This window comes from Polypterus senegalus, chromosome 10, assembly GCF_016835505.1.
Source record: "Polypterus senegalus isolate Bchr_013 chromosome 10, ASM1683550v1, whole genome shotgun sequence".
Classification (NCBI taxonomy): Eukaryota; Metazoa; Chordata; class Cladistia; order Polypteriformes; family Polypteridae; genus Polypterus; species Polypterus senegalus.
In genome coordinates this window covers 111939924-111964608 of record NC_053163.1, presented here as the reverse complement: position 1 = coordinate 111964608, position 24685 = coordinate 111939924, and the positions used below count along the sequence as shown (strand labels likewise).

Below are 24685 nucleotides of genomic sequence, written 5' to 3'. Positions count from 1 at the left end.
TGCACATATGAACACCCTTATGCTTGAACATGGTGTTCGTATGGACAATCCGTGACGAGCACAGAAGTCCAATAACAAAACACCGCTCGGGTTCAGATCGGGGGGGCCATTCCTCCCAATCACGCCCTTCCAGGTCTCACTGTCATTGCCCACGTGAGCATTGAAGTCTCCCAGCAAAACGAGGGAATCCCAGAAGGTATGCCCTCTAGCAACCCTCCAGAGACTCCAAAAGGGTGGATACTCCAAACTGCTGTTGGCATACGCACAAACAACAGTCAGGACCCTTCCCCACCCGGCGGAGGGAGGCCACCCTCTCGCCCACGGGGTAAACCCCAATGCACAGGCTCCAGGGGGGGCAATAAGTATGCCCACACCTGCTCGGCGCCTCTCACCGGGGGCAACTCCAGAGTGGTAGAGAGTCCAGCCCCTCTCAAGGAGATTGGTTCCAGAGTCCAAGCTGTGCGTCGAGGTGAGTCCGACTATATCTAGCCGGAACCTCTCGACCTCGCGCACTAGCTCAGGCTCCTTCCCTTCAGAGAGGTGACATTCCACGTCCCAAGAGCCAGTTTCTGTAGCCGAGGATCAGACCGCCAAGGTCCCGCCGCCACCACCCAACTCACATTGCACCCAACCTCCTTGGCCCCTCCCATAGGTGGTGAGCCCATGGGGAGGAGGACCCACGTTACCTCTTCGGACTGTGCCCGGCCGAGCCCCATGGGTGCAGGCCCGGCCACCAGGCGCTCGCCATCGAGCCCCACCTCCAGGCCTGGCTCCAGAGGGGGCCCCGGTGACCAGCGTCGGGCAAGGGAAAACGTTGTCCAGTTTTATTTTCATTGGAGGTTTATTGAACCGCTCTTTGTGTCATCCCTCACCCAGGACCAGTTTGCCTTGGGTGGCCCTACCAGGGGCATAAAGCCCCGGACAACATAGCTCCTAGGATCATTGGGACACGCAAACCCCTCCACCACGATAAGGTGACGGTTCAAGGAGGTTAGAAATCTGAACAACTTTCCTAATTTTTCACCTTGCTGTTTTTTTTAGCAATTCTATACTTTAAAGCCTCAATAAAGATCAAGGTGATGTTTCAAAACTATAACAGCTAGTGTTAGGAATGAAATGGGCATAAGCTCACTTCCTGTCTTGGCTCAGGCTATCCAAAATGTACCCTAGTCAATTATGTGCATAGTGCTTCACTGGATCACATGATTTGGGAATGTCCCCTGCTTAAAGTTTATTGGAATTAAATTGTCCCTTATTATCAGACAATATTGCATTCATAATAATCTTAAACACTTTAACAACACTGTTTGGTAACTTGTGATGGGATATTACTGTTTAATGAAAAGCTTAGTGTAGTAATTTAAATGATGTTGCTAGCACAGTCTTTACTCTATGATGGCCGGAGTCATTTTTTACACTGTGGTGTGCTGGGCCAGTAACACCACCACAAAGGCCCACCGGATTAATAAGTTGATTAAGGAAGCAGGTTCAGTTATGAGATGTACTCTCAACTGGCTGGAAAGAGATGGAAGACAAAACTGATGGCCATTATGAACAATTCTGCACATCCTCACTATGACACATTATCATGAGGACTTTTAGTCAACTAATTATTCAACAGAAGTATATGAAGAAATGCTATATTAATGATAATATGCCTTTATAATGCCTCACTGGGGCTGCTCCCTTTATATTTAGCCAAGTCAGAGGTTTTCTATCATTTTAGTAATCTGCGTGTGTATTTGAGGGGCAATGGTTGTTGTTTGTTATAATATTTATTTATTCACTTATTAAATGTTTACAAAAAGCTACACTTCTCCCTTGGGAACAGTGCTATCTATCTATCTATCTATCTACCTACCTATAACAGGGTTGGAAGATGATTCACATTAGAAGAAACTTTCCAACAGTTTATTAAAATTTGACAGGCATTTACAGTATAATGTTCTGCTCAATTAATTTAACACACTGAACCTCTGCTAACCATTTGGATGCCTCAATATCTTTAAGTAATTATTTTATATTAAATCTTCTTCCTTTGTACTTCTCTAGATTGGTAGGAGAGGTGATACAACATATTATTTGAATACAATGTAACTCTGTGAGTCGGACTACTTTTTACTCACAATAATGTAATATATTAAAAATCAGTACAAGTTATTTTGTAAATTAAAAAAATGTTGAGGAAAAATTAAGCATAGAAGATTAAAATTATTCTGTAGAATGGATCTGCATGACAGAGTGAAGAGAAGCTAATGCAGATTTGAAATTCTAATTAAAAGCTTTGGGCAAAGAAATAATAAAAATTGGAAAATGAACTTGAGATACAAAGTGTTTGATGCACTGTATTATCCTAGAACTGAAGCTGGTTGTCCTCTGCTCTCTAGTGGCTCAGTAGGGACATTGCTCTACCAGATTTCTTCTTACCTGTCTTAAGAAATCATGATCATTGTAACCACAAAATCAAGCAGTTTAGTAAATAGGGGCACTAATCTTTAATATGTGTTTAAGTTTGCATTAGAAGTTCCATATGAAATGTTAAATTCTGCAATTAGACAGTATTATATATGGAAATGACTACTTCATCTATAGCAGGGGTACACAACTTTGGTCCTAGAGGTCTGCAGTGGCGCCAGGTTTTTGATTTAACCAAATGTTGAATTATACCTCAAAAGCAGTATTTTTTTGGACTTAGTTTTAGTTTACACATATGTTAATCAGCTGCATTTAAGTTTTTAATTCTTGCTTGTTTTCTTAAACAGCCATCAGTTAATAATGAGGTGCAAATAAAAAGAAGCCACTGCTCTACAGCTAACATACATACCATTAAAACCCATGTACATGCATCATAAAGTATCTGTGTCAATACGGTGTTCTGAAATAAATGAGAGAGAAGTGAAGGACTAAATGGTACAAATCTGTTCCAGATGCCAAAACATATAGATAACGCTGTCAGAAAACAAAAAATCTACAATATGATAAAAATTTGTCTTGGAAAAATGAACACACCAACAAGCTACATAATTAAATAGCAAGTCTCATTATCTGTTAGGCCTGATTTTAATTACGAAATGGGTTGGAATGAAAACTTGCACCCACTGTGGACACTAGTATAGGAACACTTAAGAGACTTGCTTGGAAATCAAAAAGTAATTCAGACGTGGAGACCGACTCAGGAACTTTGTGCTTTAATATCCAGTATTTTAGCAACTATGGCATAATGTCCGTCTTACAATAACTTGCTGTAAAATCTGTTTTTTTAGATGTATCTTAAAATAACTTAAAATCTGTTTTTAGAAGCTTCCAAATTTCATGAAAATATTAACAGCAACAGAAACAACTATCATACTGTGATATAAAATGAAGTTATGTTTTAAATACATTCTTGTTTACAATGGCAGAACAGAGTGGAGATGTGTTGCATGTTAGAATTTCACTGTACTCTGTATGCATAACAACACTACTACTAGTTTGATAGCAGCTGGTCTGAAATGCAGACATTTTGATATTTTACACATTAGTGGTAAGAAAACATTTTTATGAAAACAACACACACTAAAGCTTGGGAAATGCATGTTGTTTATATTTCATTCATGCGCAGTCTCTTGATTTGCACAAAAGTAAGTTATTCTTGATTTGGCTAACAAACTCTAAAAGACAGTGTTTCTACAGTTCTTTGTTTTTCCCTGTAATGAGCATAACTCATTGAAAATAAGAGTAAAAAGTTTATATGGCTTTATGTAATGTGAAATATTCTTTACAAGCAGAGCTCATAAACATATACAAAATTGAACCTCTTTTTTTCTACAATTTCAAAAATTCTAATAAGACAGAGTAGCGCACAGAGGTACATAATTTAACATCCACTATTTACATGTAACTAGCAATTCTAAACTGATAGCTGTGTGATGGTGAGTGAGCTCAAGTGGCCCCTTGTCCTGGGTTGGTTTCTGCTTTGCACATTTTGGCTGCCAGAACAAACCCTGGACCCCTGCAATCTTGAATTGGATTAAGTGAGTTATTTAAAAATGTGGAATTTAAAAAGCAATACATTTAAATTTAAAAAACAAGCTATAATTCTAGCCAACGTCTCTACAATCTGGAAATTTCAGTAGTCCCTGATATTTAATGCCAGTGCATTTGTGGCTATCATATTTTGTTCTCTCTTTTGTTGTACTGTTCAAATGTCATATCTGATAATATCTTTTGTCCTATAATAAGTCTAATGAATAAAAAAAAAATCAGTAAGGCTGTCAACTCAAAAATTGCCAGTTACAATGGATATGCCCTGTAATGGAGCAGCGATCCCCCCAGGGTTGGTTCCCACTTTGCTGAGATATTCGTTTTTTTTCTGGCCTTTGTGCTTCCTCCTTCACATCCCAAAAAGAGGCAGGTTACATTGTCTAGGATGAGTGAGTGTAGAAATGTACATTTAAGTGATTTCTGCTATATGCCCAAAGATTTTAAAGCAAGAAAACAAAAAAAAAGGTTAGAGAATTGGGAGCATATTTTTCCATTTTTCTAGTTGGAACACTATAGCAGAAAAGCAAAAAGAGCATGACCAACCTTGTTTAATGTTGTTGATGTCGCCATGTGACCTGACTGCTCTTCCTAAACCACACTAGCCCTGGCACTTTCACTTTTTTATCCAGGCTACTCCAAGATGTTTCTCCCAACAACACTGCAGGCATACAGTAATTACCACAGAAGCGTGTTCTGACATGAAGTGTTAGTGTAACACACAAATTGCCTTTACATTTGATTTACTGTTGTACATTTTGTAAATACACAGCCTCCCAAACAAGGCCACAATTAACTTTAATCACATACTGAGAATTCAGCATGCAGCCTCATGTGCAATTTACCCAACCAGTCTGTTTATGACATATTGTAACTGCAGCAAAATGTTCTCCGTGGCAACAGGGGATGTAAAGAATTCTCATACACAGTCCCTCAGACTGGTGCTGAAAGCAGGAATGCCACAGCAAGCATTCTACCGGTTCATTACACCTCTGTAACCTCTAGCCACTACTGTGGCTTTTTTGTAGCTAAAAGACCCATACAATGCAGGCTGAGACTACTCTAAGGTTTCTCTCGGTCTGCTGAACCAACAAGAAAGCAGCAAATTACTGATGAGCAGCCAGCGGTGTGAGTAACAATCTATTAAACAGACCCTGTCAATTTAATGTTTCCTATGCCTTTAAGAAAATAAGTAAAGCTGGTCAAAACCAACCAAAGCTGAAAAACAATATAAACCCAACCATTTATTTACCTCCAGAGCCTACCCTGGTGGCACTCTGTATGGGGCACCCATTTCTCACAGGGCACATTCGCATAAGAACTGTACCAATTTAGAATCTCCAATTACTTGAAAACTAGCATACCTGGTGAAAAAAACATTCAGCATGTAGATGTAGTAGTTGCTGTAGGATGTATGATTTACTTTCATTTTTTAACACGTGATTCTGCACATAATTAGCTTCATGTTTCTTCTAAAGAAAAGCTTTCCCAAACACTATCACCTCAGCGGTTGTCTTTTCCACTTGACACAAAGACTGAGAAAGTGAATAACAGTTGGTACACACAGATGAAGAATAACAGATCAAAAAATCAAGAAAGATTTGGCATCAGTTTATTACTGGTGGCCACACAAACCTTCCTGGAAATACATGGCAGTTAACCAGAACAAATCGTAACTCACAGAAGGACTACCTCATGAAAAGAATAATTGCATATTATTTAAATAATGCAATGCTTTTGGTTTGTTTGTGAAATTTGCATGAATACATAGGTCTTGGTAAATAAAAAGTTATTTTTCCAAAAATGTATTTTGTAAATTTGTTTTGTCCCTTTTATACTTATCACAGACATCAATCGGTGTAATTAGTTCAGAATGCAGCAGCAAGAATCTTAACCAGAAAATGAAAATCTGAGCACATCTTACAGTTTTAGCATCGTTACGTTTGTTACCTGTGTTCAATAGAATTCACTATATGATACTATCGTTACATTGGTTACCAGTGTCCTTTAGAACTGACTTTATAATATGATAAATGGTATCTAAAGCTTTAAATAATCTTGCTCCTTCCATTACTTTGGAGTGCTAGATTTTCTAACAGTGGTCTACTTAATATTCCAAGAGCCAAGCATAAAAGAAGGGGTGAGGCAGCCTTTTGCTGTTATGTACCAAAAATCTGGAATACTTTAACAAAAGAGACAGGCCAGACTAACACTGTGGATCATTTTCAAAAAAACTCCTACAAAAACATTTTTTATATGTCTCTTTTGCAGCTACATTTTAGTTGTATTCCTAATAGACTATACATGCATAGAATTATCATATTCTTCATCAATTCACAATCGTTACTAATCTGCTTAGTTTCTGCTTTATTTTCCATTTCTTCTGTGGTGGCATTTTGTGCAACCACAACCACCTGATCATGGCACTGTGCTGCCACCTGTGATGGTCAAATGAAGTTGGGTGTCACTATAAAAATAAATGTTGTTGTTGATACAGGAGCTCCAAGACTGTCTGAAGGTGTGAAATGGAAACTAACCATAGGTGAGGCATTCCTTTGCATGGCACATACACATGGCTAAACAAACTCACATCTAGCAAATTTTGCACCTCCACTTAAAAATAAATTAAAGCCCCTACACTTAACAGTAACTTAAGCTTGAACCTAATGAACATAACTTTAGAATTTGAAAGGAATCTACAGTACCCAAAGAAAACCACAATGGACATGAAAAAAGAAAAAAACATGTACATTTTATACACAGTGAATAGCATCTCTGTCTCACAGCACAACAGTGCTGGGCTTAAATCCTAACCCCAGCACTATCTGTGTGGAGTGTGTATCCATGCAGCTTTATTCCTGGGTGCACCAATTCATATTCCAACTGTTACAGGGTGTAATGACTCCACAGTTCACCTAGTAAAATGGGGTATGTACACAAGTGTACTGTTTTGGACTGCAATCTGTCTAGGTGCTAGTTCGGTTCAAAACCCTCATTCTGTTTTATTTTTATCAGACAGTACAAAATAACTCAGGTTGTTATGAGATGGACAGCTAGGGATAAGAAACACTTCACTTTAAAATAAATATGGAAAAGTATATTTGTATATAATTGTAAGTGCAATGAGTTTTTATGTAGAGACCTGCAGACTTTCATTTCTCCCAGAAACGCAACTAGATGGCAAGTCTCAAATTTAACTGAGCTATGAGTTCAATTAGTCCACATTTCACATCTGAAAATACAACCCAGGGTGTGAATTACTTTTAAGGCAACTCTATGTAAACATGCAGATACTCTTAATAAGGTGAGAATTAATAAAATTCATGGGTTGGGTAGAGTAGAAGGTGTGAAGGAAATATAAGGTGGTCTGTGTTTTTCTCAGTTTAGTTTACTTGTTTGTTGAAAGTGCCATTGCCATAAATGTTTCAGTTAGCAATAAGCAATCAACAGACAATTAAGAACACACAGTGAGGAGTAGCAGTTTGTTTAATGCCAGAGGCACTTGTCCATGTTCATTAGATCAAGTTAACAAAGATATAAGAGCAAAATATTAATTGGAATTTTAATAAAGACAACCCCAACACTTCTGTGTTCTTTGCTCTATATTTTTACTTAATTATTACTATGTAGCAGGGTGCTGAAGTGGTCACTTCGTTTGTTTCATGGATTGAAATCTTGAAATCTCATATTAGATCAATATCTGGAGTTTGCATGTTTGTCCCATGCCTATCAAGTTTTTCCTTTGAAACTTCAGAGCATTTCAGCATTCAGGTTATTCAGCGACTAGTTTGGCCCCCTGTGAGTGAAGGCATGTATGTGGGTGGGACCAGCAATTGACTGGTGGTCCAACAAAAACAGGCTTTTGCAATGCACTCAGTGAATCCCATCCCATGCATGACCTTGAACTGGATTGATCACATCTGGACATTTATGTCACATTTACTTTGACTGTATTTTTATCCAAAGCAATTTATAAATTATAAATGGTTACTAGAATTCCAACCTTGTTGTAACAGTCAAAGCACAAGCATGGAAAATTACGTTTGCTCATATATGTGGTGCTACTTTAAAAAAAAAAAAAAAGCTTAATCTCTGCAGGACAGTCCAAATATGAAAAAAGGAAACAAAAACAAGCTGTCCAATTCCACAAGAACACTTGAAAACTGGAGATGTCATTTAATTACAAGAGTGACTAAAATGCAAACAGGTAAGTGCACAGTCTAACAGCAGAACAAGTTAACAACAGTAGGCTAATGGATAAGAAAAAAAGCATCTGTAGGTGAAGTCTTACATGATCACCAACCTAAGCAAATCGTTATCAAGCAGGCTCTAATACTGCATGATATTGATATTGATTAAGTCATCATATTAAACAATAATTCAGCAAATATACAGACATAAATTATGTTTTTGGAAAGTAGTTAATTTTAGTGGAAAAATGAAGTCTGACATGGTCCAGAGATCGCTTTCTGGATGCTGAATGTTATATCCTTTCTGTTCACCTTGTTTTATACTCATTACATTCATCAACTGTGTCCAGAGATGACCCATATCAAATTTAAGAAACAGAGAATATCAGAAAATCTATACACAGACAAAATGTCCAATATATCTATGCAATAAAGATGCAGAGAAAACACTGATGACATTTCAAGAAAATTTGACTTGGTATAAATTTAAAAATAGCTATTTTCAGGTAAAATGTGAATTTTGACCTTGAATGTGGATTTCTATTAAGATTTTTGTATACAATTAGCTTTGTGATTTACTGTAGTATAATTCTTAAATGGAAATAAATAAATAATGCTGTTTTCAAAAAAAATCATACAAATACAAAAGAGTTGCCAACAATCAAAAAATACTTAGTTGCGTATTTAAAAACAATGCAACATGAGCTGTTATTCAGCTAAACTTCAGCCGCTAGCATTTACCATGCACATTAAACATTGGGATATAGCGGGTTGGATAATGGATGGATGGATTAAACATGGTAACACACTTGACAATTAAAGTAAAAGTATTTTGATATTTTGTTCTGTTTGTGGCAATTGCGCAATTTAAAAAAAAAAATAGTAAACAAGTATTACTGACAGCTTGGTGGCATAGTTTTAGCACTGTTTTCTCATGGCTCCTAAGTCCTGGATTTGAACCCTGTCTTGGTCAGTGTCATTTCAAACCTTGGTCTGTGATTTTCCTCTTGACATTCTAGTTTTTAATCTTATATCTCAGAGTCTTATGTAATAATAAAGCACAAGGCAACAACAATCCCTGGACAGGGTGCCAGTTGATCACAGGTGATTTAGATATTGTTAAGCCAAAGAAATGAAAGTATGTAACCCTGTTCTAGGGTATTATACACTTCGTAAGCTATGACACAAGGTCCATTCTGAAAAGCAAACCTCCTGGGACAAACTCAAAATAATGCAGAGCCGAAGGTCAAGAACATCTACTACATAACCAAGAACTTTTGGGAATGTTCTGGTTACTGACAGACAGACAGTAAAGAATGTATGTGCAGTATACGGGATTACTGTGTATTGCTAATCTAATATATTTTTGTAAATAACAAATTAATTATGTGATAAATATTCACTGCTTGTTCACTGGTTGTCTGTCTGTCACAATATACAGGGTGAGTCAAAATTATGTTAACATTTGAATGGCGGAAACAATTTATTCACAAAACATACTTCATATGTGCAAGATGATTTACAGGAATGTCTCAACCTCTTCGCCATCATGTTCAATACATGTACTATACGTGGCACATAAATTGTCCATAAAAATTGTATATACATAGCAGTACCATTAGTGTTAGCATAATTTTGACTCACCTTGTACTTCAACCCTAGTGCTATCTTATTGCAATTCAAGCTATCTAGCCATTAAAACTTTTCTTTAAACCAAGGCACCCTAACACAACTTATCAGCAAAATTCAAACCTCAGGTAACAAACTCACCCCTGATTCTCTTCTACCAGAGACTCTTATTCTAATGATGTGCTGCCTTCCTGTGCCTTAACAGTTTTTTTTTTTCTCAAAACATTAAAGCTACATTAAATGCCTAGCTAAGCAATATTTTCCTTAAAATTTCAAGTGTTTTTCCTTTGTGGCCTGTTTCAAGGTGCATGTCTTTTTTGGGTTAGCATTTAGCTCTGAAATTAAGTAATCTATTTTTAGGGCAATTGTGCCCTCTAGAAAATATAGATGCTTAATTGCACAACTGAAAATATGAATAGAGCAAAAAACAGAACTCGAATTTCTAGCACACACCATGTCAGAAACCACTTTGACTGAAGTGCAAAGGTCTTAAAATCCTACCACCAAGTTAACACATAAACCACTAAGATAATGTTTAAATTTGAATCACCCAAAAAAGCAGAAGTTCTTACCTCTCAGCCATTCTCAGGGTACACTGTACTGTAAATGTAAGTTTTCTAATATGTACCTACATACCTAATATCATACTACACCTAAGAATATAATTGCATGAACAGTGTGCTAGCCAAAACTTATAATGGCAAAACAGCAAACACTATGCACATGCAACTAGGATAACAGTCGCTGTCTTAAATGAAGAAAAAGCAAGCCAGCTATTATTTGTCAAGCAAGTGAACATTGCCATAAGACTGTATGTGCTTAATGTAACTGGCTGAGGGTATGGTGAATAGTGTGACTGACCACTTCTGTCATTTTCTAGTTTCATGGCGAATGCAACTGATTTATTTTAAACTACTTTTATGTTGTCTAAATTCTAACTTTTTGTTTATTAACAGGCACTTTTATTTTAGGTTTTTGTTTATATTTTGCATAAGTAAAACCTTTAAAAAAAAAAAAAGGCAATAACTAAGTCAACATCAATATATCCCTCACTATGAGACTTGATCTTACATATTTGTTAATTTAAAAATTTTTTTGGTACAGAGTTGAAATGTGAAACACTCAACAGAGAACTTTAAAACACTAAAACTCAGGATATATTTGTTTCTATGTGTACTTAATATTTTTGTTTGATTATTATTTACTCCTTTGTAAAACTTGTTTTACATCTTTGTATAACTTAGTTAATTCTTTCAATTATGTTTATACTTAATAGGCTGCTCTTGATATTTGTTTTTCCAGCTGTGGAGTTGGGGTTATGGAGTCAGAGTCATGGAGTTGAAAGCAATTATTGGGTTACTGGAGTTAGCTGGCAAAAATGTACCAACTCTGAGTAAATGTAAATTGTAATATATTGTGTTACATTTTTCCAATTTCACAAATACAATTTCAATTAAACTATAGTTTTTCTTCTAGCCTTTCAGTAAAAACGTAGCCTCTTTTGTTATTTTGTAAGTATGATTTAGTACATCTCATAAATAGCTAAAACAGCATTACTACAGTCTTTAAAACCAAACTTTAAAACCTTAGGATGCTAAAAAATATCCTGATGATTTATGATGGCAATCATGAAATGCCTTGTTTGGTTTTAATCAATATAATAAATATATTAGCCTAATTACAAATAGAGGAGTCAGAGTCCAAGCCAGTAGTACAAACAACAGAGAAAATGGAGTAGGTGGTACCATAAATTGAGGAGTTCAGAGTTAAAGATTTTGTGTACCAACTCCACAGACCAGCTTTTTACAGTCTGACATATATTTGCTTTTTTCTTTTTATAGTATACTTGTTCTATGTATTTACATTTTTTGCTTACACTTTTGTCTTTACTGCTGTTTAAATAGTTTCACATTGTCAACTGGAATAGTTATGTATGATACACATTTCCCTGTATAGTTTGCTATCATTGCTTTACTTACTATATATTGGTGTGTAAGACAGTAATCACACTATATGTATTAATTATTTACAGTTATGAAGATGTTGATATTTCTCTCTATATATGCATTACAGTCTGCTATACATAGTAGTGTATGATACGATAATGTGTTTATTTTATAGTCTTCTAACTGCTTACTGGTTTCTACTTATCACTATTCCATTACTTTTTAGTTCCCCCTACCAGAGTTATATAGTATCGTTCCTTATTTTTAACAATAATATATACAATTTAATAGTATTAATTTGTCTTCTGCTCTGTTGTATAAAGTCATATCTCCCTGCAAGATTCCATATAATTATACATATTGAATGTTTTTCTTACTATTTCAGACATACTTTATCCTAAAAAAAAAAAATAACAGTAGCTGTTCAACCTTTGTCTCGTCTTCAGCCTATTTGGAAAATTTTACTCTGGCTAGAGATCATAGGATATGACCATGTTTAATACCTATGAATAAAATATACAAGCTGAACATGACAGGACATTCTACAGCCACAAACTTACCAAGCTAAAAAAATAAAAAAAGAAAGAAAAAACTGTGAATCAATTAACAAGGCAAAATTCACCTGTAATTCATCTTACATTTCAATTGCCCAAATAAACTTGATTTAACTCAACAGAAAGTTTGTAAAAGGAACTCATAACCTATTTTTCCAGCATGCTTGAAAATATGTGGCTCTCATACTGTATAGTACATTTTACAAATGTACCACGATTTACATCTTCAGTTTACCTACTGATACATTTAGGTCAGGGTGGACGAACTATGACCTGTGAACAGGATCTAGTCTCAGAGTAGTTTAAGCTGGTCTTTGAGATCAAATATAAATTAGTGAATATTCACAATACTCCACCTTGTCTGGTATCATTTCTTTCTTACAGTTCATTATTCTTGCCATTAGATGGTTTCTTACAGTTCATTATTCTTGCCATTAGATGGTGCACAAATGCTACACCGGTTTGATTTACTGCTAGAGTGGATTCACTACACAGAAATAGAATCTACAGTATAACCAAGTGAGCAGAGGGAAGAAGCGGAAGGTTAACAGCAAATGCAAAGTGTTCAAAGAAGAAAAAAAATAAAATATACTTTTTGATTAAGGGTGATACAAAAGCTAGTTGTTCAATTTGTAAGGAAAGCATTGCAGTATTCAAAGAATACAAATTCAGCCAGCATTATTTTTTAACTAAAAATGTTAACTATGCTAGCAGTCTGTCATGAAGGAGTGGCCTAAGAACTTTCAAACTACCAGCTAGTTTACAGGCTCAGTTCACTTCAATGTATTTTTCTGGCCTTTTACTATACAAAAAGACCACAGAAAGCCAATTTACTGTTCAAGAAAGAAGTGATCAGCCACCTGTCTGCCCAGTTCCCAACTCTTGATAACAAACCTTGAACTAATAAACAAATGTATGCGGATAATATTATTGGCATCCTTGCATTTTAGCTATATCCTGAACAATATCTGCTGAAAAATTGAGCAGTGAACAGCTTTGATCAGTGTACACTTACAGCAGCACTGGATAAAGCAACAATAATTAAAAGAGAGAAAATGTGGAAATGATATATAAACTGAAAAGTTGTCATGCACCAAATATTGGCATCCTTTAAAATGATTCAAATCAATTTGATACTCTTTGCTGTGAAAATCGATTAACCTGTAATACATTGCTAGTACAGTATTCACCTGACTAGAATTAACCAACAAATTATGGTTTTAATGTGTAGAAAAGTCTGTTTCATTCTCTGTTTCTTATTGACAATAATGTAAAATGGTACAATGCCATCTCTAAAGATCTTGACATTCCCGCATCCATAGTCCACAATCTTATTAAGATGTCTACTGCCCATTTAGCTGTCAAGAACACCCTAAGACATGGTGGGAGGAGGAAAACTGATCAAAGAAGTCTTTAAAGGTCAGTATGAACTGTTGAAAAAACACCAAGTAACCCACACCATATACTCATCACTAAACCGAGTGGGGCTTTATGGGCCAAGGCCAAGGAGGACCCCACATTTTTTAAAGACAAACATGACTGACCTCTGCCCAAACCTACCAAGAGAAACCAAAATCAAGCTCTTTGGCAATGAAGACCAGCAATTCCTGTCTTGCAACCTCATTATGACATTCCCATAAACAGAAAATGTTGTTACACCATACCCCACTGTTTCTGTGTTGAAGCCATTCTGCACATACAGTATCAGCACAAGGTACTCTTAATCCCAACAACATTAAACATTATGCTGCTATTAAATTACTTTCTTGCTCTCACATAAAAGTGCAGCATAGCAGTGAAACATAATCATATATGACAAAATTCAAAGCCAGTGATTTCCAATTTTCAATATACACTGCAATGACGAATATTCCGCTTGTTGGTAGTTGTCATTAGGATACAACTAAGTGAGCAAATTCCACAGAAAAAAAGCGAACTAAAGGTAAGAACTACTTTAGCAAAAATATGAATATTTCTACATTTCATATGAATGCAAATCTCAGATTTCTTTTCTAAATGAAGAATAAGAGAAGAAATAAAATAGAGATAAAATGACCATAGATTATGAAACTGGATAAAACAAAAAACAGCAGTCACATGGGGTTTGTCAGGACTGACCTTGGAAACCACTACCCTAGACGTCTATCTAATAGCGCCCTTGTCCTGGATAAAGGATTTTTCTATCTCACTGCCATTACTTTATATATAAATCTAACTGGCAAGTAGCTTAATTGTGATTTTGTTTAATTTTAGATTTCATCCATGACATTGCAAAAAGCAATGAATCATATGAATCATGTAAACTATTTTGAACTTTATAGAAATCAAAATGTACCTGCAAACGTACCACAAGTTCCTGACCACTTTTAATTTAAGCCCCTCAAATGTCTACTATTTTCCCCTAAGTTGACACAGGTGAGAGGTAGTTCAGACTTTCTTACACAGATTTAAATTTCCTCCACATTTTTCTCAATGTGGACAATAATGGCCTTCTAAGCTCCATATCAAAACTTAGCCAGACATTTTTTCCTGATTACTTAAGACAATGAATCTAAACTGACAGCAGTCAAAAGGAGTAACTGTAACTTGAGAGAAACGGCTATTACCTCCATTGATGGATAAATCTAAAACCAGATCAATTTACCTGGACTTCTCAAAAGTATCAGAGATAGCATCATTGTGCAAGTTGAAAATAAATGTCAAAATTCTATCATGCACCCAAAAAACTGATTATTTTCAGCACATAATGTGATAGTAACATCTCCAGGGACTTTTTTTAATCTCCATCTCCTGGCACAGTCTGTAGAAGGAGTTGCACTATGAAGGGCCTGCTGTTTTCACTTCAGAGTTATGGGGAGCCAAAACCTTTGGTAGAGCACCAGTCCACCACATCACTTACTCACAAGCACACGCTCACAAACAAATGCTGGGAAAATTTAGGGGTGCAATTTGACTCAAACACTGACAGAGCATGTAAACTCCATGCAGAAACTGCCCAAGACTGGAATGTAACCCACTCTCCCACAGTCAGCATAGACACACTAAAAACACAGAGACAGAAGAAATTGGTATAGAATGGGTCATATGGAACTTCCAAATAAACTTAATGATACATCAGGAAATCACTCTTTTGAAGATTTTACTAAACAGTACAATTATTTGTACTATTCAATGATAAACATCAAGTACATTACCTTACATAATGTTTATTATGTACTAAAATAAATGTAAAGTAAAACAAACAGGACATTGAATGAAATGAGCAACAAAAATAATATTTTATTGAAACTAAACACATTGGATCACTTGAAGTAAACAAGCTGCACAGGCAGACAGATTGGTACGGGGTCACCTAAAGCCTCAGTCCATGAAAACCTTTACAGATCTATTATGGTGTGTGTGTTCATATCTTTTACTTCGTCATTTAGCATATGCTCTGAGAGATTAAAAAAGCTCCCAGCTATCTTCACTTATAAATTTCTTTCAGTGCATGCCTATGTGCACTTACATGTGCCTCCATGTATGTATCCCAAAAACCATCTGTGCAAACATTTTGCAAATCAATAGGTCCAGTCCCATTACTAATCTGAGCAGACTGCAAAAAAACCATTCAGGGCAGATATAACAGAAACTGCTCATTCTAAAATGACATCAATCAGGAGCTCTACATAATGCTAAAAAATGCACAGTTTTACATACACACATACAGACACCATGATAGAATCAACTTTTCTTGATGTTTTGAACATTGTACATTTAGAACTTGAACTTAACTTGGTAGTAATTTTTTGATTCCATAACCAAACTTTGATTTACATGAAAATAATAAGCAAATGCAACAATTTTACAAACAATAATCAGCTGTCACAACATAATCGCCCAAACATCTCAAGAAAGTTAGAACAAGCATTGTGCAATGTGCATGGTGTAAACCATTGATGGCTGTCACCCCTTAACCCCTATTATGATGGCCATAATACTTAAAAAATTCAACATGAAAGTAAACCCAACTATACTCTCTAACAAGTATACCACATAAATCAGCACTCCAAGCAGCTTTTGCCAACATTACTGTCACTCATGTTGTTTCATGTGTTGCATGATTAATCAAATCCCATCAATTAAAGACTTCAAATTCCCAAATGAAAAATCAGCATATCCCATATTATGATTTCTGATTAACATGCGGAGGATAAGCAAACGTATGCAAAGCTCTCAAGACTTTAACAACATGATGCAGTCCAAGTAAGTGCAACATGGAGGAGGCTTCCAGCATTCAAAAACAACCAGACCACTTGTGCAAAAAGAAAATGAATCCAAAATAATACCATATAAGGCACCTTTCATTAATTATCAGGCTTGAATGTTTTAAAGTAAAACATATCTGTAAAGTACCAGTGCAATCTATCATTAGACATCTTTGAAGTAGAATATTCATGCATGCATAATATAGAAGACATCAAGTGGAAGAAGTCACTACCCCCATTATCATGTAAGGTAATATTTTATATTGTAAAGTGGCTCGCAGTAAAAGGGCAAGAACGGTCCTTAGGGGGTTCTCATCTTAATTAACATGAAGGTCAAATGGCCCCTCATACTTAACCACTCCAGCCTTACACACAAAACCATCTTCTCTCAATTCTTAATCAACAGTACACTTTTGTGATTTGTAACAGTGTCTTGTTAGAAATCTGAATGTCAAAATACACTTTATAAAAGAATTCCTGAAAATCCCTCCCTCACCCTTTTACCCACAAGGAAGTGTAATCTAATGCACTTTCATCAATATAATTAATATTACATAGTGCTTTTTAAAACAAACCTATGATTTAAATGACTAGAAGAGAAGCATTTTACATTGTACAAACAGCTTCTAACAACTGTCATTTAACATTTTTTTTATTCAATATACTTTTATAATAAATCAATGACAAAACAAATTTGTAAAGCAATATCCACCTAAAACCACTTTCCTCTATCACATTATCCACGAAGAGGGTCTCATTTAATGACTGCCACCTAAAGCCAGAAGTCCCACATATGGTCCAATAGCAGTCTTCGATACTCATTCAGGTCTAACTCATATTAATTGAATGGAATATGTATATAATACAGTTAAATGGATAATTTGAAAACATGAAAACAGAACTCAGGTTTGAAAACCCAGATAACCTCTCAAAGGGGTCATTCATAAGAAGTAGGTATTCCTCCAGGAAGCCTGAGCTAACAGAATTGTTAAACTGACCATGCAACCAAGTAACATGTGAAGGAGCTGCCATTTATACAAGGTTAACTTGAGAAAACGGCCAGGACTGTCCAATTGAAGATGCTCAGCATTTCATATAGTGTCCTAAATTACGAAAATGGCTTCCAAAGTTAAACCAAGATCTCTTTGACAGAAGCTCCGTTTGACATGCCCAATGATAAGGCCGTCAATAACGGTGGCCAATGTATTGCACTAAGCGATGCAACCTCCTTTATAGCGCCTTGCATTACTTAATATAAGGAGGGCACCTATTTGGGCCTTGACATTGTGCCCATTATAAAGCGCCTTTCAGCTCGCCGTACTGCACGAGTGGAACGGTAGCGTGACATCACTAACAAATGGACAGCCCTAGCGTGCCACCGCCCGAACCCGAACTCGCGCACGACTGCAGCTCCTGCATGACTCACTCGTGCAGCGGCCGCCATTCCTCGCGAGGCCCTGCAGCCCCGAGGAGCGCGCCGCCACCACCACCACATGCCCTTGCCGACACGCCTAGAGCTGACCCGACGGCAATGTAACGCTTACTCTGGCCCGGCTGCGGTCGCCCTCGTCGCCTTCCCGCACGCTCACCGCGATGCCCCCGCCGCCTGGCTCCGCGGGGCCCTGGCCCACTCGCACCCGGAACACTCGCTCGATGTGCGGGATGGAGCGCTGCAGCAGGGGGCCTGCACTCGCCGGCGCCCACAGCTCCACCACCATCGAGCGCTCGCTCGCTCCAGCTGACACGCAGAATCAATTCGCAGCGAAGATCCGGATGCAAAGCCGCTCCTGCATCCCTTCCTCCATCATCCTACCTCCCACAGACCGTCGCCTAGCAACACGTCTGCCGCCCCCTACCGGCGACCGTGGAGACTACGGGCGCGAGCACGTGCAGGACGCAGACGCCGCCACGCAGTCGTTGCCAGAGTGAGAGCTGAAGCGGGCGGCTCAAACTGTGATCCCCGCTGACTCACAGGTTCATCCTGTGTCTCCCTGTCATTAGGGAAGGGGTGTGAGGCTTCCCCGGCCCTTGTGTTGTTCAGTGTTAACTGTCAGAATTTAATAAGGCTAGAAACAAGTAACCAAGCAGCACACAAGTTCAGATCTTTGGGAGATCTGACGTAGTCGTTGTCCAATGACTCCCAGGGAGTTGTTCTGCCTTTTTAGTCTCACAGTGGCAACCACGTGACTGTTAACCAACGCTCTAATAAAACAGCGGTTCTCAATGTGTGGTCCAGGGGCCACTGGTGCCATGTGGCGCATGAGCTGAAATGGTCATCTTTCTTAGAAGAACTTTCTTGCTGATAAAGCCCAAGGAAATGCCAATAACACACTGACCTCGGACCACATTTTCTGAATTTCCTGCAGAGGATAATATATTTTACTTCTACTCCCATTCTTCCCTCTCCAGTTCTATACTCTGAGCCTTCATGGAAACTCATAGAGTTGCAATATGAGAATTAGCCTGCAATGCCAAAGAGTTCTGTTCATCTTGGACTTTTGCTATGTTTTTATTGCACTTCCCTAAGGTTGAACAATAGGAGTAAAACGAGTACTTAAGGTTTAACCTTTCAATAAATAGCTGTGCTCAGACGTAATCAGTTTGTTTGCCAACTCTTCTTTGTACGTTGTGTTGTTACAGTATTTTTCACCACTACATGCAGAAAACAGAATGTGAAAATTGTAATGCACAGAATTTACAATAATGAGTAGCTGTTGGCCATACTGTAGGTGGTCCTCTATATCTTTGACTTTTCCAAAGTGGTTCTCAGTCCAAGACGCTTTGAGAACTGCTGTTGCAAAATGTGACATGTTTCAACTAATACACTGACTTCTTCTGTCTCTATGAGCCAGGTAAGCTAGTATGTTTTAGTGTAGGCTAGGAGGCTTACTGGTCATTGGAGATGAAATCAGAAATCACCTCAGTCAACCTTTTTTTAAAGTTGCCATTAGTATTATGCTTCATTACAGGGCCACTTAGATGGATAGAGCTTTATTTGTCAGTCAGTCATTGTCGAACCTGCTATATCCTAACACAGGGTCATGGGGGTCTGCTGGAGCCAATCCCAGCCAGCACAGAGCACAAGGCAGGAACAAACCTCGGGCAGGGTGCCAGCCCACTGCAGGGCACACATACATACATACACACACACACACCAAGCACACACTAGGGACAATTTAGGATCACCAATGTACCTAACCTGCATGTCTTTGGACTGTGGGAGGAAACCGGAGCACCCAGAGGAAACCCACGCAGACATGGGGAGAACATGCAAACTCCACGCAGGGAGGAATTGGGAAGCGAACCCGGGTCTACCACTACGCTACCATGCCACCCTAGCTTTATTTGTTCCCAGGAAAATTTTCATTCAGCTCTTTACACACACACACACACACACATACATATATATATATCCACAAAGGGAGAAGATGATTCAGATATCTTAAAATATTCCTAAGCTTTCAACCCCTACCAGGAGTCATCATCAGTGGAAAATTATTAGACATACAGGAATCAAAGGCAGTGTATAGCAAGTGAGACATATAGGGGGGGATAAGTGGGGAGGTTAGAGGGTATTTGCCATAAAGTCTTATTTAATATGCGGATGTTGTTCTTTTTAAGCCTGCATATGCTGGGTTCATGTCCAGGTGTCTGTTGATAGCATTTTCATTTGGTAGCCATGATTCAGCCAGCTTTCTGGCACTTTTAGTATTATCCTTGAATCTTACTTGTACCATGTCCCAGTTAAACATGTGTCCAGTTGAATTAGTATGTGCATATGACAGAGACCGTGGGTCCTTCCTTCTGACAGCTTTGCGATGCTCTTGGATACGTATTGCAAAAACTATTTTAAGATACATGACTCATCATCTCCTTTTGTGGATTTCTAGCTACAAATATCCAAACCATATCACAGATCTTCACTTATGTATGTATGTATATATACAGACCAGAATAACTAAATAGGAAGAATATAAAAAAGAAAGAAATATGTCTGACTTGGTAGTTACAGTGCAAGTGAGGCACCACTGAGGCATTTTACTTTTGGTATAAAGGAGTCCCAGTAGGGTTTCTTGACACACTTCTGCTCAATAATTCATTGGCTGATAGTCCTCAGTGTTAGTGTCAGAGAGAGGATGTGCAGCATTGTTCCTAATGGCATTCAGTTTTGCTTTAATTCTCTTCTTCGCTGCTACCTTTAGGGTGTCCAGAGTGAATACCTGAGCCTGTTCTTTTATTCAGCTTGTTGATTCAGTGAGCCTCTCTTGAAGTGATGTTACCAGACCAGAAACAATACATCATTGAAAATCACCCACACCAACAGAGTTGTAGAAGATGTGAAGGATGTTGCTACCCTCATTGAAAAGAACAGCCTGCTCTGCCTTTTCTTATGTAATTCCTCTGTGTTACAAGACCAGTCCAACCTGTCATTGATGTGGACCCCAAATTACTAGTTGGAGTGCACCACATCTAACACCCATTCCTTGAACTGTGACTGGATATAGAGACTCTTTGGTGAGGGAAACTCAATAATCAGTTCCTTGGTTTTGCTGATTTTTAGTTGCCAACAATTCTTTTTTGCACCAGGAAACAAAGTTCTGAATTTGACTCATATACTCTGTCTCATTCACCTTATCAATACACCCTATAAGTCATCTAAGAATTTTTATAAGTGACATGACCAGGTGTTCAGTTTATAGTCTGAGATGTACAGGGTAAAGAGGAAAGGAAACAGGACTGTTCCTTGTGGTGTTCCAATGCTGCTGACATCTGTATCAGGGACACAGTTCTTGAGCCTCACAAACTGTGGTCTGGTCCATTATCCGGGACACTATAGGCTCAACCACCTGTATATCTCTGAAATGACCCCGTCACAGTGTTGGCTAAATGGTGCTCAAGGCAATGGAAAAATCAAAAACCAAAATCCTCACAGTGCTTCTAGCTTTGTCCAGGTGAGAATTACCCCCGTGGAGCAGATATATAATATTATTACTAAGATATTAAATTAATAAGACTGCAATATGCAAATTGTTCATTTATTTTCCAAACCCACTTACCCAGAGCATGGTCATGGGGTTGTTGGAGCCTATCTCGTAAGCATCGAATAGGATCAGGATACCAGTCTATCACAGGGTGAACATACATACATTTGGGGTGACTTTAGCATAATCAATCCACATAAAGTGCCTATCTTTGGACTATGGCAGAAAGCCAGAGCAAACTCCACACAGGAAGCAACCAGGACCTGAACCATGGTCTAGTTATTGCACTACCACTATGCTACTCAAATATACAAACTGATGGGAGTTTAAAAAATCACATCAAAAAGAAATAAAATAAAAATGCTACCAGTAGGAACTAGAAGGTAAAGTATACCTGCCAAATTTTTCCAGCATCAAAAGGACCATTGCAGCTTGCTTCCATATGCCATTCAGAAGAGAAAACATTACCCAGTGACTAATGTGCTGGAAATCATCCAGCTCTCATTTTAAATCTCAGCTAACTCATAGGTTGCCAGTATTTTATTCCATCACCATATTATTTTAGTGTTTCAGATTAGCTGGCAGACCTGCTAGACCCAGGAATTGTAAGCAGCAGCCTGATTGTTCAGATGGTGTTCTGTGTCTCCCAGTCCTTCACATACAGATGCTCCCCACTGAATCCCAGAGCTTACTTAAACTAAATCACTTTAAATCCATAACTACTTTAAAAGTAAAACCCTGTGGTCCAGTGAATAAAATACTTAATTTTAAGTCTCAGCTACCGTAAGTCACTGACTCCCAATATATTCTAAAGATTGGCCTGTGACCTTCAGTTTTGGAAATCACAAAGCTTCCATCTCATATTCTTCCGTGTGTGTGTGTGTCGGTGTGTGTGTTTAAAGTGGTTTATCTAAACAACAACAACTAATTTTGTGTTCTTCAGGTAAGGCTTGATGAAAGCTACATTTATTCAAACAAATATAACCAACAATGCAGAGTTAGTTTTTAGGTCACTTTCTATTATTAACTCAAGAGTTTGGAACAGCATCTACTAACTTTCATCATCTTTATGTTCATGAAGAGTTACTGTCAGTATTGAAATGCTCATTTGGCAGGATATAAAATCCAGTACATTGGTATATTGTCCAAACCTTGTTTAAAATATTTTTAATAATTTAAATGTCTTAATTTATTTACCTGTCAGTTTTATCCAGAACAAATTACAGTATAAATCACAAGCAATGATGTCCTTATTTCTGCAATGGGGCAATGAATTACAGATAAAGTTAACCTGTGGTGAGGACTTTTGTCCCACTACTGAGACTTTGTGACAATGATCAAGTCACTTCACCTGCCTGTACTTCAATTGAAGAAGAAATATAAGCAATTGTGTAAGTTGTCTTGGATAAAGCCGTCAGCCAAATAAGAAAGGTACCTCAACTAATAAATATAATAATACTTATCCTTGTGTTCTTAACGAGGCTAGTGAGTACATATATAAACCTTTGACACATATTTTTAGGAAGTCACTGCGGACTGGAGAGATTCCAAAGGACTGGAAAATGATAAATATCATCCCATTATATAAAAAGGATGACAAGGCAGATCCAAGCAACTATAGACCAGCAAGCTTAACATGCATCACAGGAAAATTAATGGAAGAAATTATTAAGGACAAGATTGAGCAACACCTGGCAAGGACAGGAGTTTTACTGAGCAGTCAGCATGGATTCAGAAGAGGGAGGCCGTGTTTTACTAACATGCTGGCCCTAGTGTGTGCTTGGTGTGTGGGTGTGTTTGTGTGTGTCCTGCGGTGGGTTGGCACCCTGCCCAGGATTGGTTCCTGCCTTGTGCCCTGTGTTGGCTGGGATTGGCTCCAGCAGACCCCCGTGACCCTGTATTCGGATTCAGCGGGTTAGAAAATGGATGGATGGATGGAATTCTATGAGGAAGCAACAAAAGGATACGATCAAAGTGGAGCATATGATATTATTTATCTGGACTTTCAGAAAGCATTTGATAAGGTTCCACATGAGAGGTTGAGCATCAAATTAAAAGAAGTGAGAGTTCAGGGTGATGTTTTTAGATGGGTGCAGAATTGTCTCAGACACAGGAAGCAGAGGGTGATGGTGTGAGGAACCTCATCAGAATTAGCAGATGTTAAGAGTGGTGTTCCACAGGGGTCAGTGCTAGGGCCGCTGCTATTTTTAATATACAGTATATAAATGATTTAGATAGGAATAGAAGTAATAAGCTGGTTAAGTTTGCAGATGATACCAAGACAGGTGGATTAGCAGATCATTTGGAAACCGTTATATCATTACAGAAGGAATTGGATAAAATATAGGCTTGGGCAGATTTGTGGCAGATGAAATTTAATGTCAGCAAGTGTAAAGTATTATACATAGGAAGTAAGAATGTTAGGTTTGAATACACAATGGGCGGTCGGAAAATCAAGAGTATGTCTTATGAGAAGAATTTAGGAGTCATAGTGGACTCTAAGCTTCCCGACAGTGTTTAGAAGCCATTAAGAAGGCTAACAGAATGTTAGGTTATATAGCTCGATCTGTGGAGTACAAGTCCAAGGAGGTTCTGCTCAACCTTTATAATGCACTGGTGAGGCCTCATCTTGAGTACTGGGTGCGGTTTTAGTCTCCAGGCTACGAAAGGACATAGCAGCGCTAGAAAAGGTCCAGAGAAGAGCAACTAGGCTGATTCCAGGGCTATAGGGGTTGAATTATGAGGAAAGATTAAAAGGGCTGAGCCTATACAGTTTAAGCAAAAGATGATTAAGAGGTGACATGATTGAAGTGTTTCAAATTATGAAGGGAATCAGTTCAGTGGATCGAGACTGTTATTTTAAAATGAGTTCATCAAGAACACGGGGACACAGTTGGAAACTTGTTAAGGGTAAATTTCCCACAAACATTAGGAAGTTTTTCTTTACACAAAGAACGATAGACACTTGGAATAAGCTACCAAGTAGTGTGGTAGACAGTACGACGTTAGGGACTGTCAAAACTCGACTTGATGTTTTTTTGGAAGAAATAAGTGGATAGGACTGGCAAGCTTTGTTGGGTTAAATGGCCTGTTCTCGTCTATAGTGTTCTAATGTTC

At 37.9% G+C, this 24685-nt stretch overlaps 1 protein-coding gene across 1 annotated transcript in view; it reads right to left on the bottom strand.

The window, feature by feature from the left end:
• The window catches only part of zc3h12b (zinc finger CCCH-type containing 12B), a 78501-nt gene extending 60102 nt beyond the window's left edge, over nucleotides 1-18399 (bottom strand). Inside the window, exon 1 of the mRNA XM_039766337.1 lies at nucleotides 18131-18399. Coding sequence (XP_039622271.1) covers nucleotides 18131-18304 — 174 coding nt within the window. The 5' untranslated portion in view covers nucleotides 18305-18399. The remainder of the gene's footprint in view (nucleotides 1-18130) is intronic.
• Between the last annotated feature and the right edge of the window lie 6286 nt (nucleotides 18400-24685).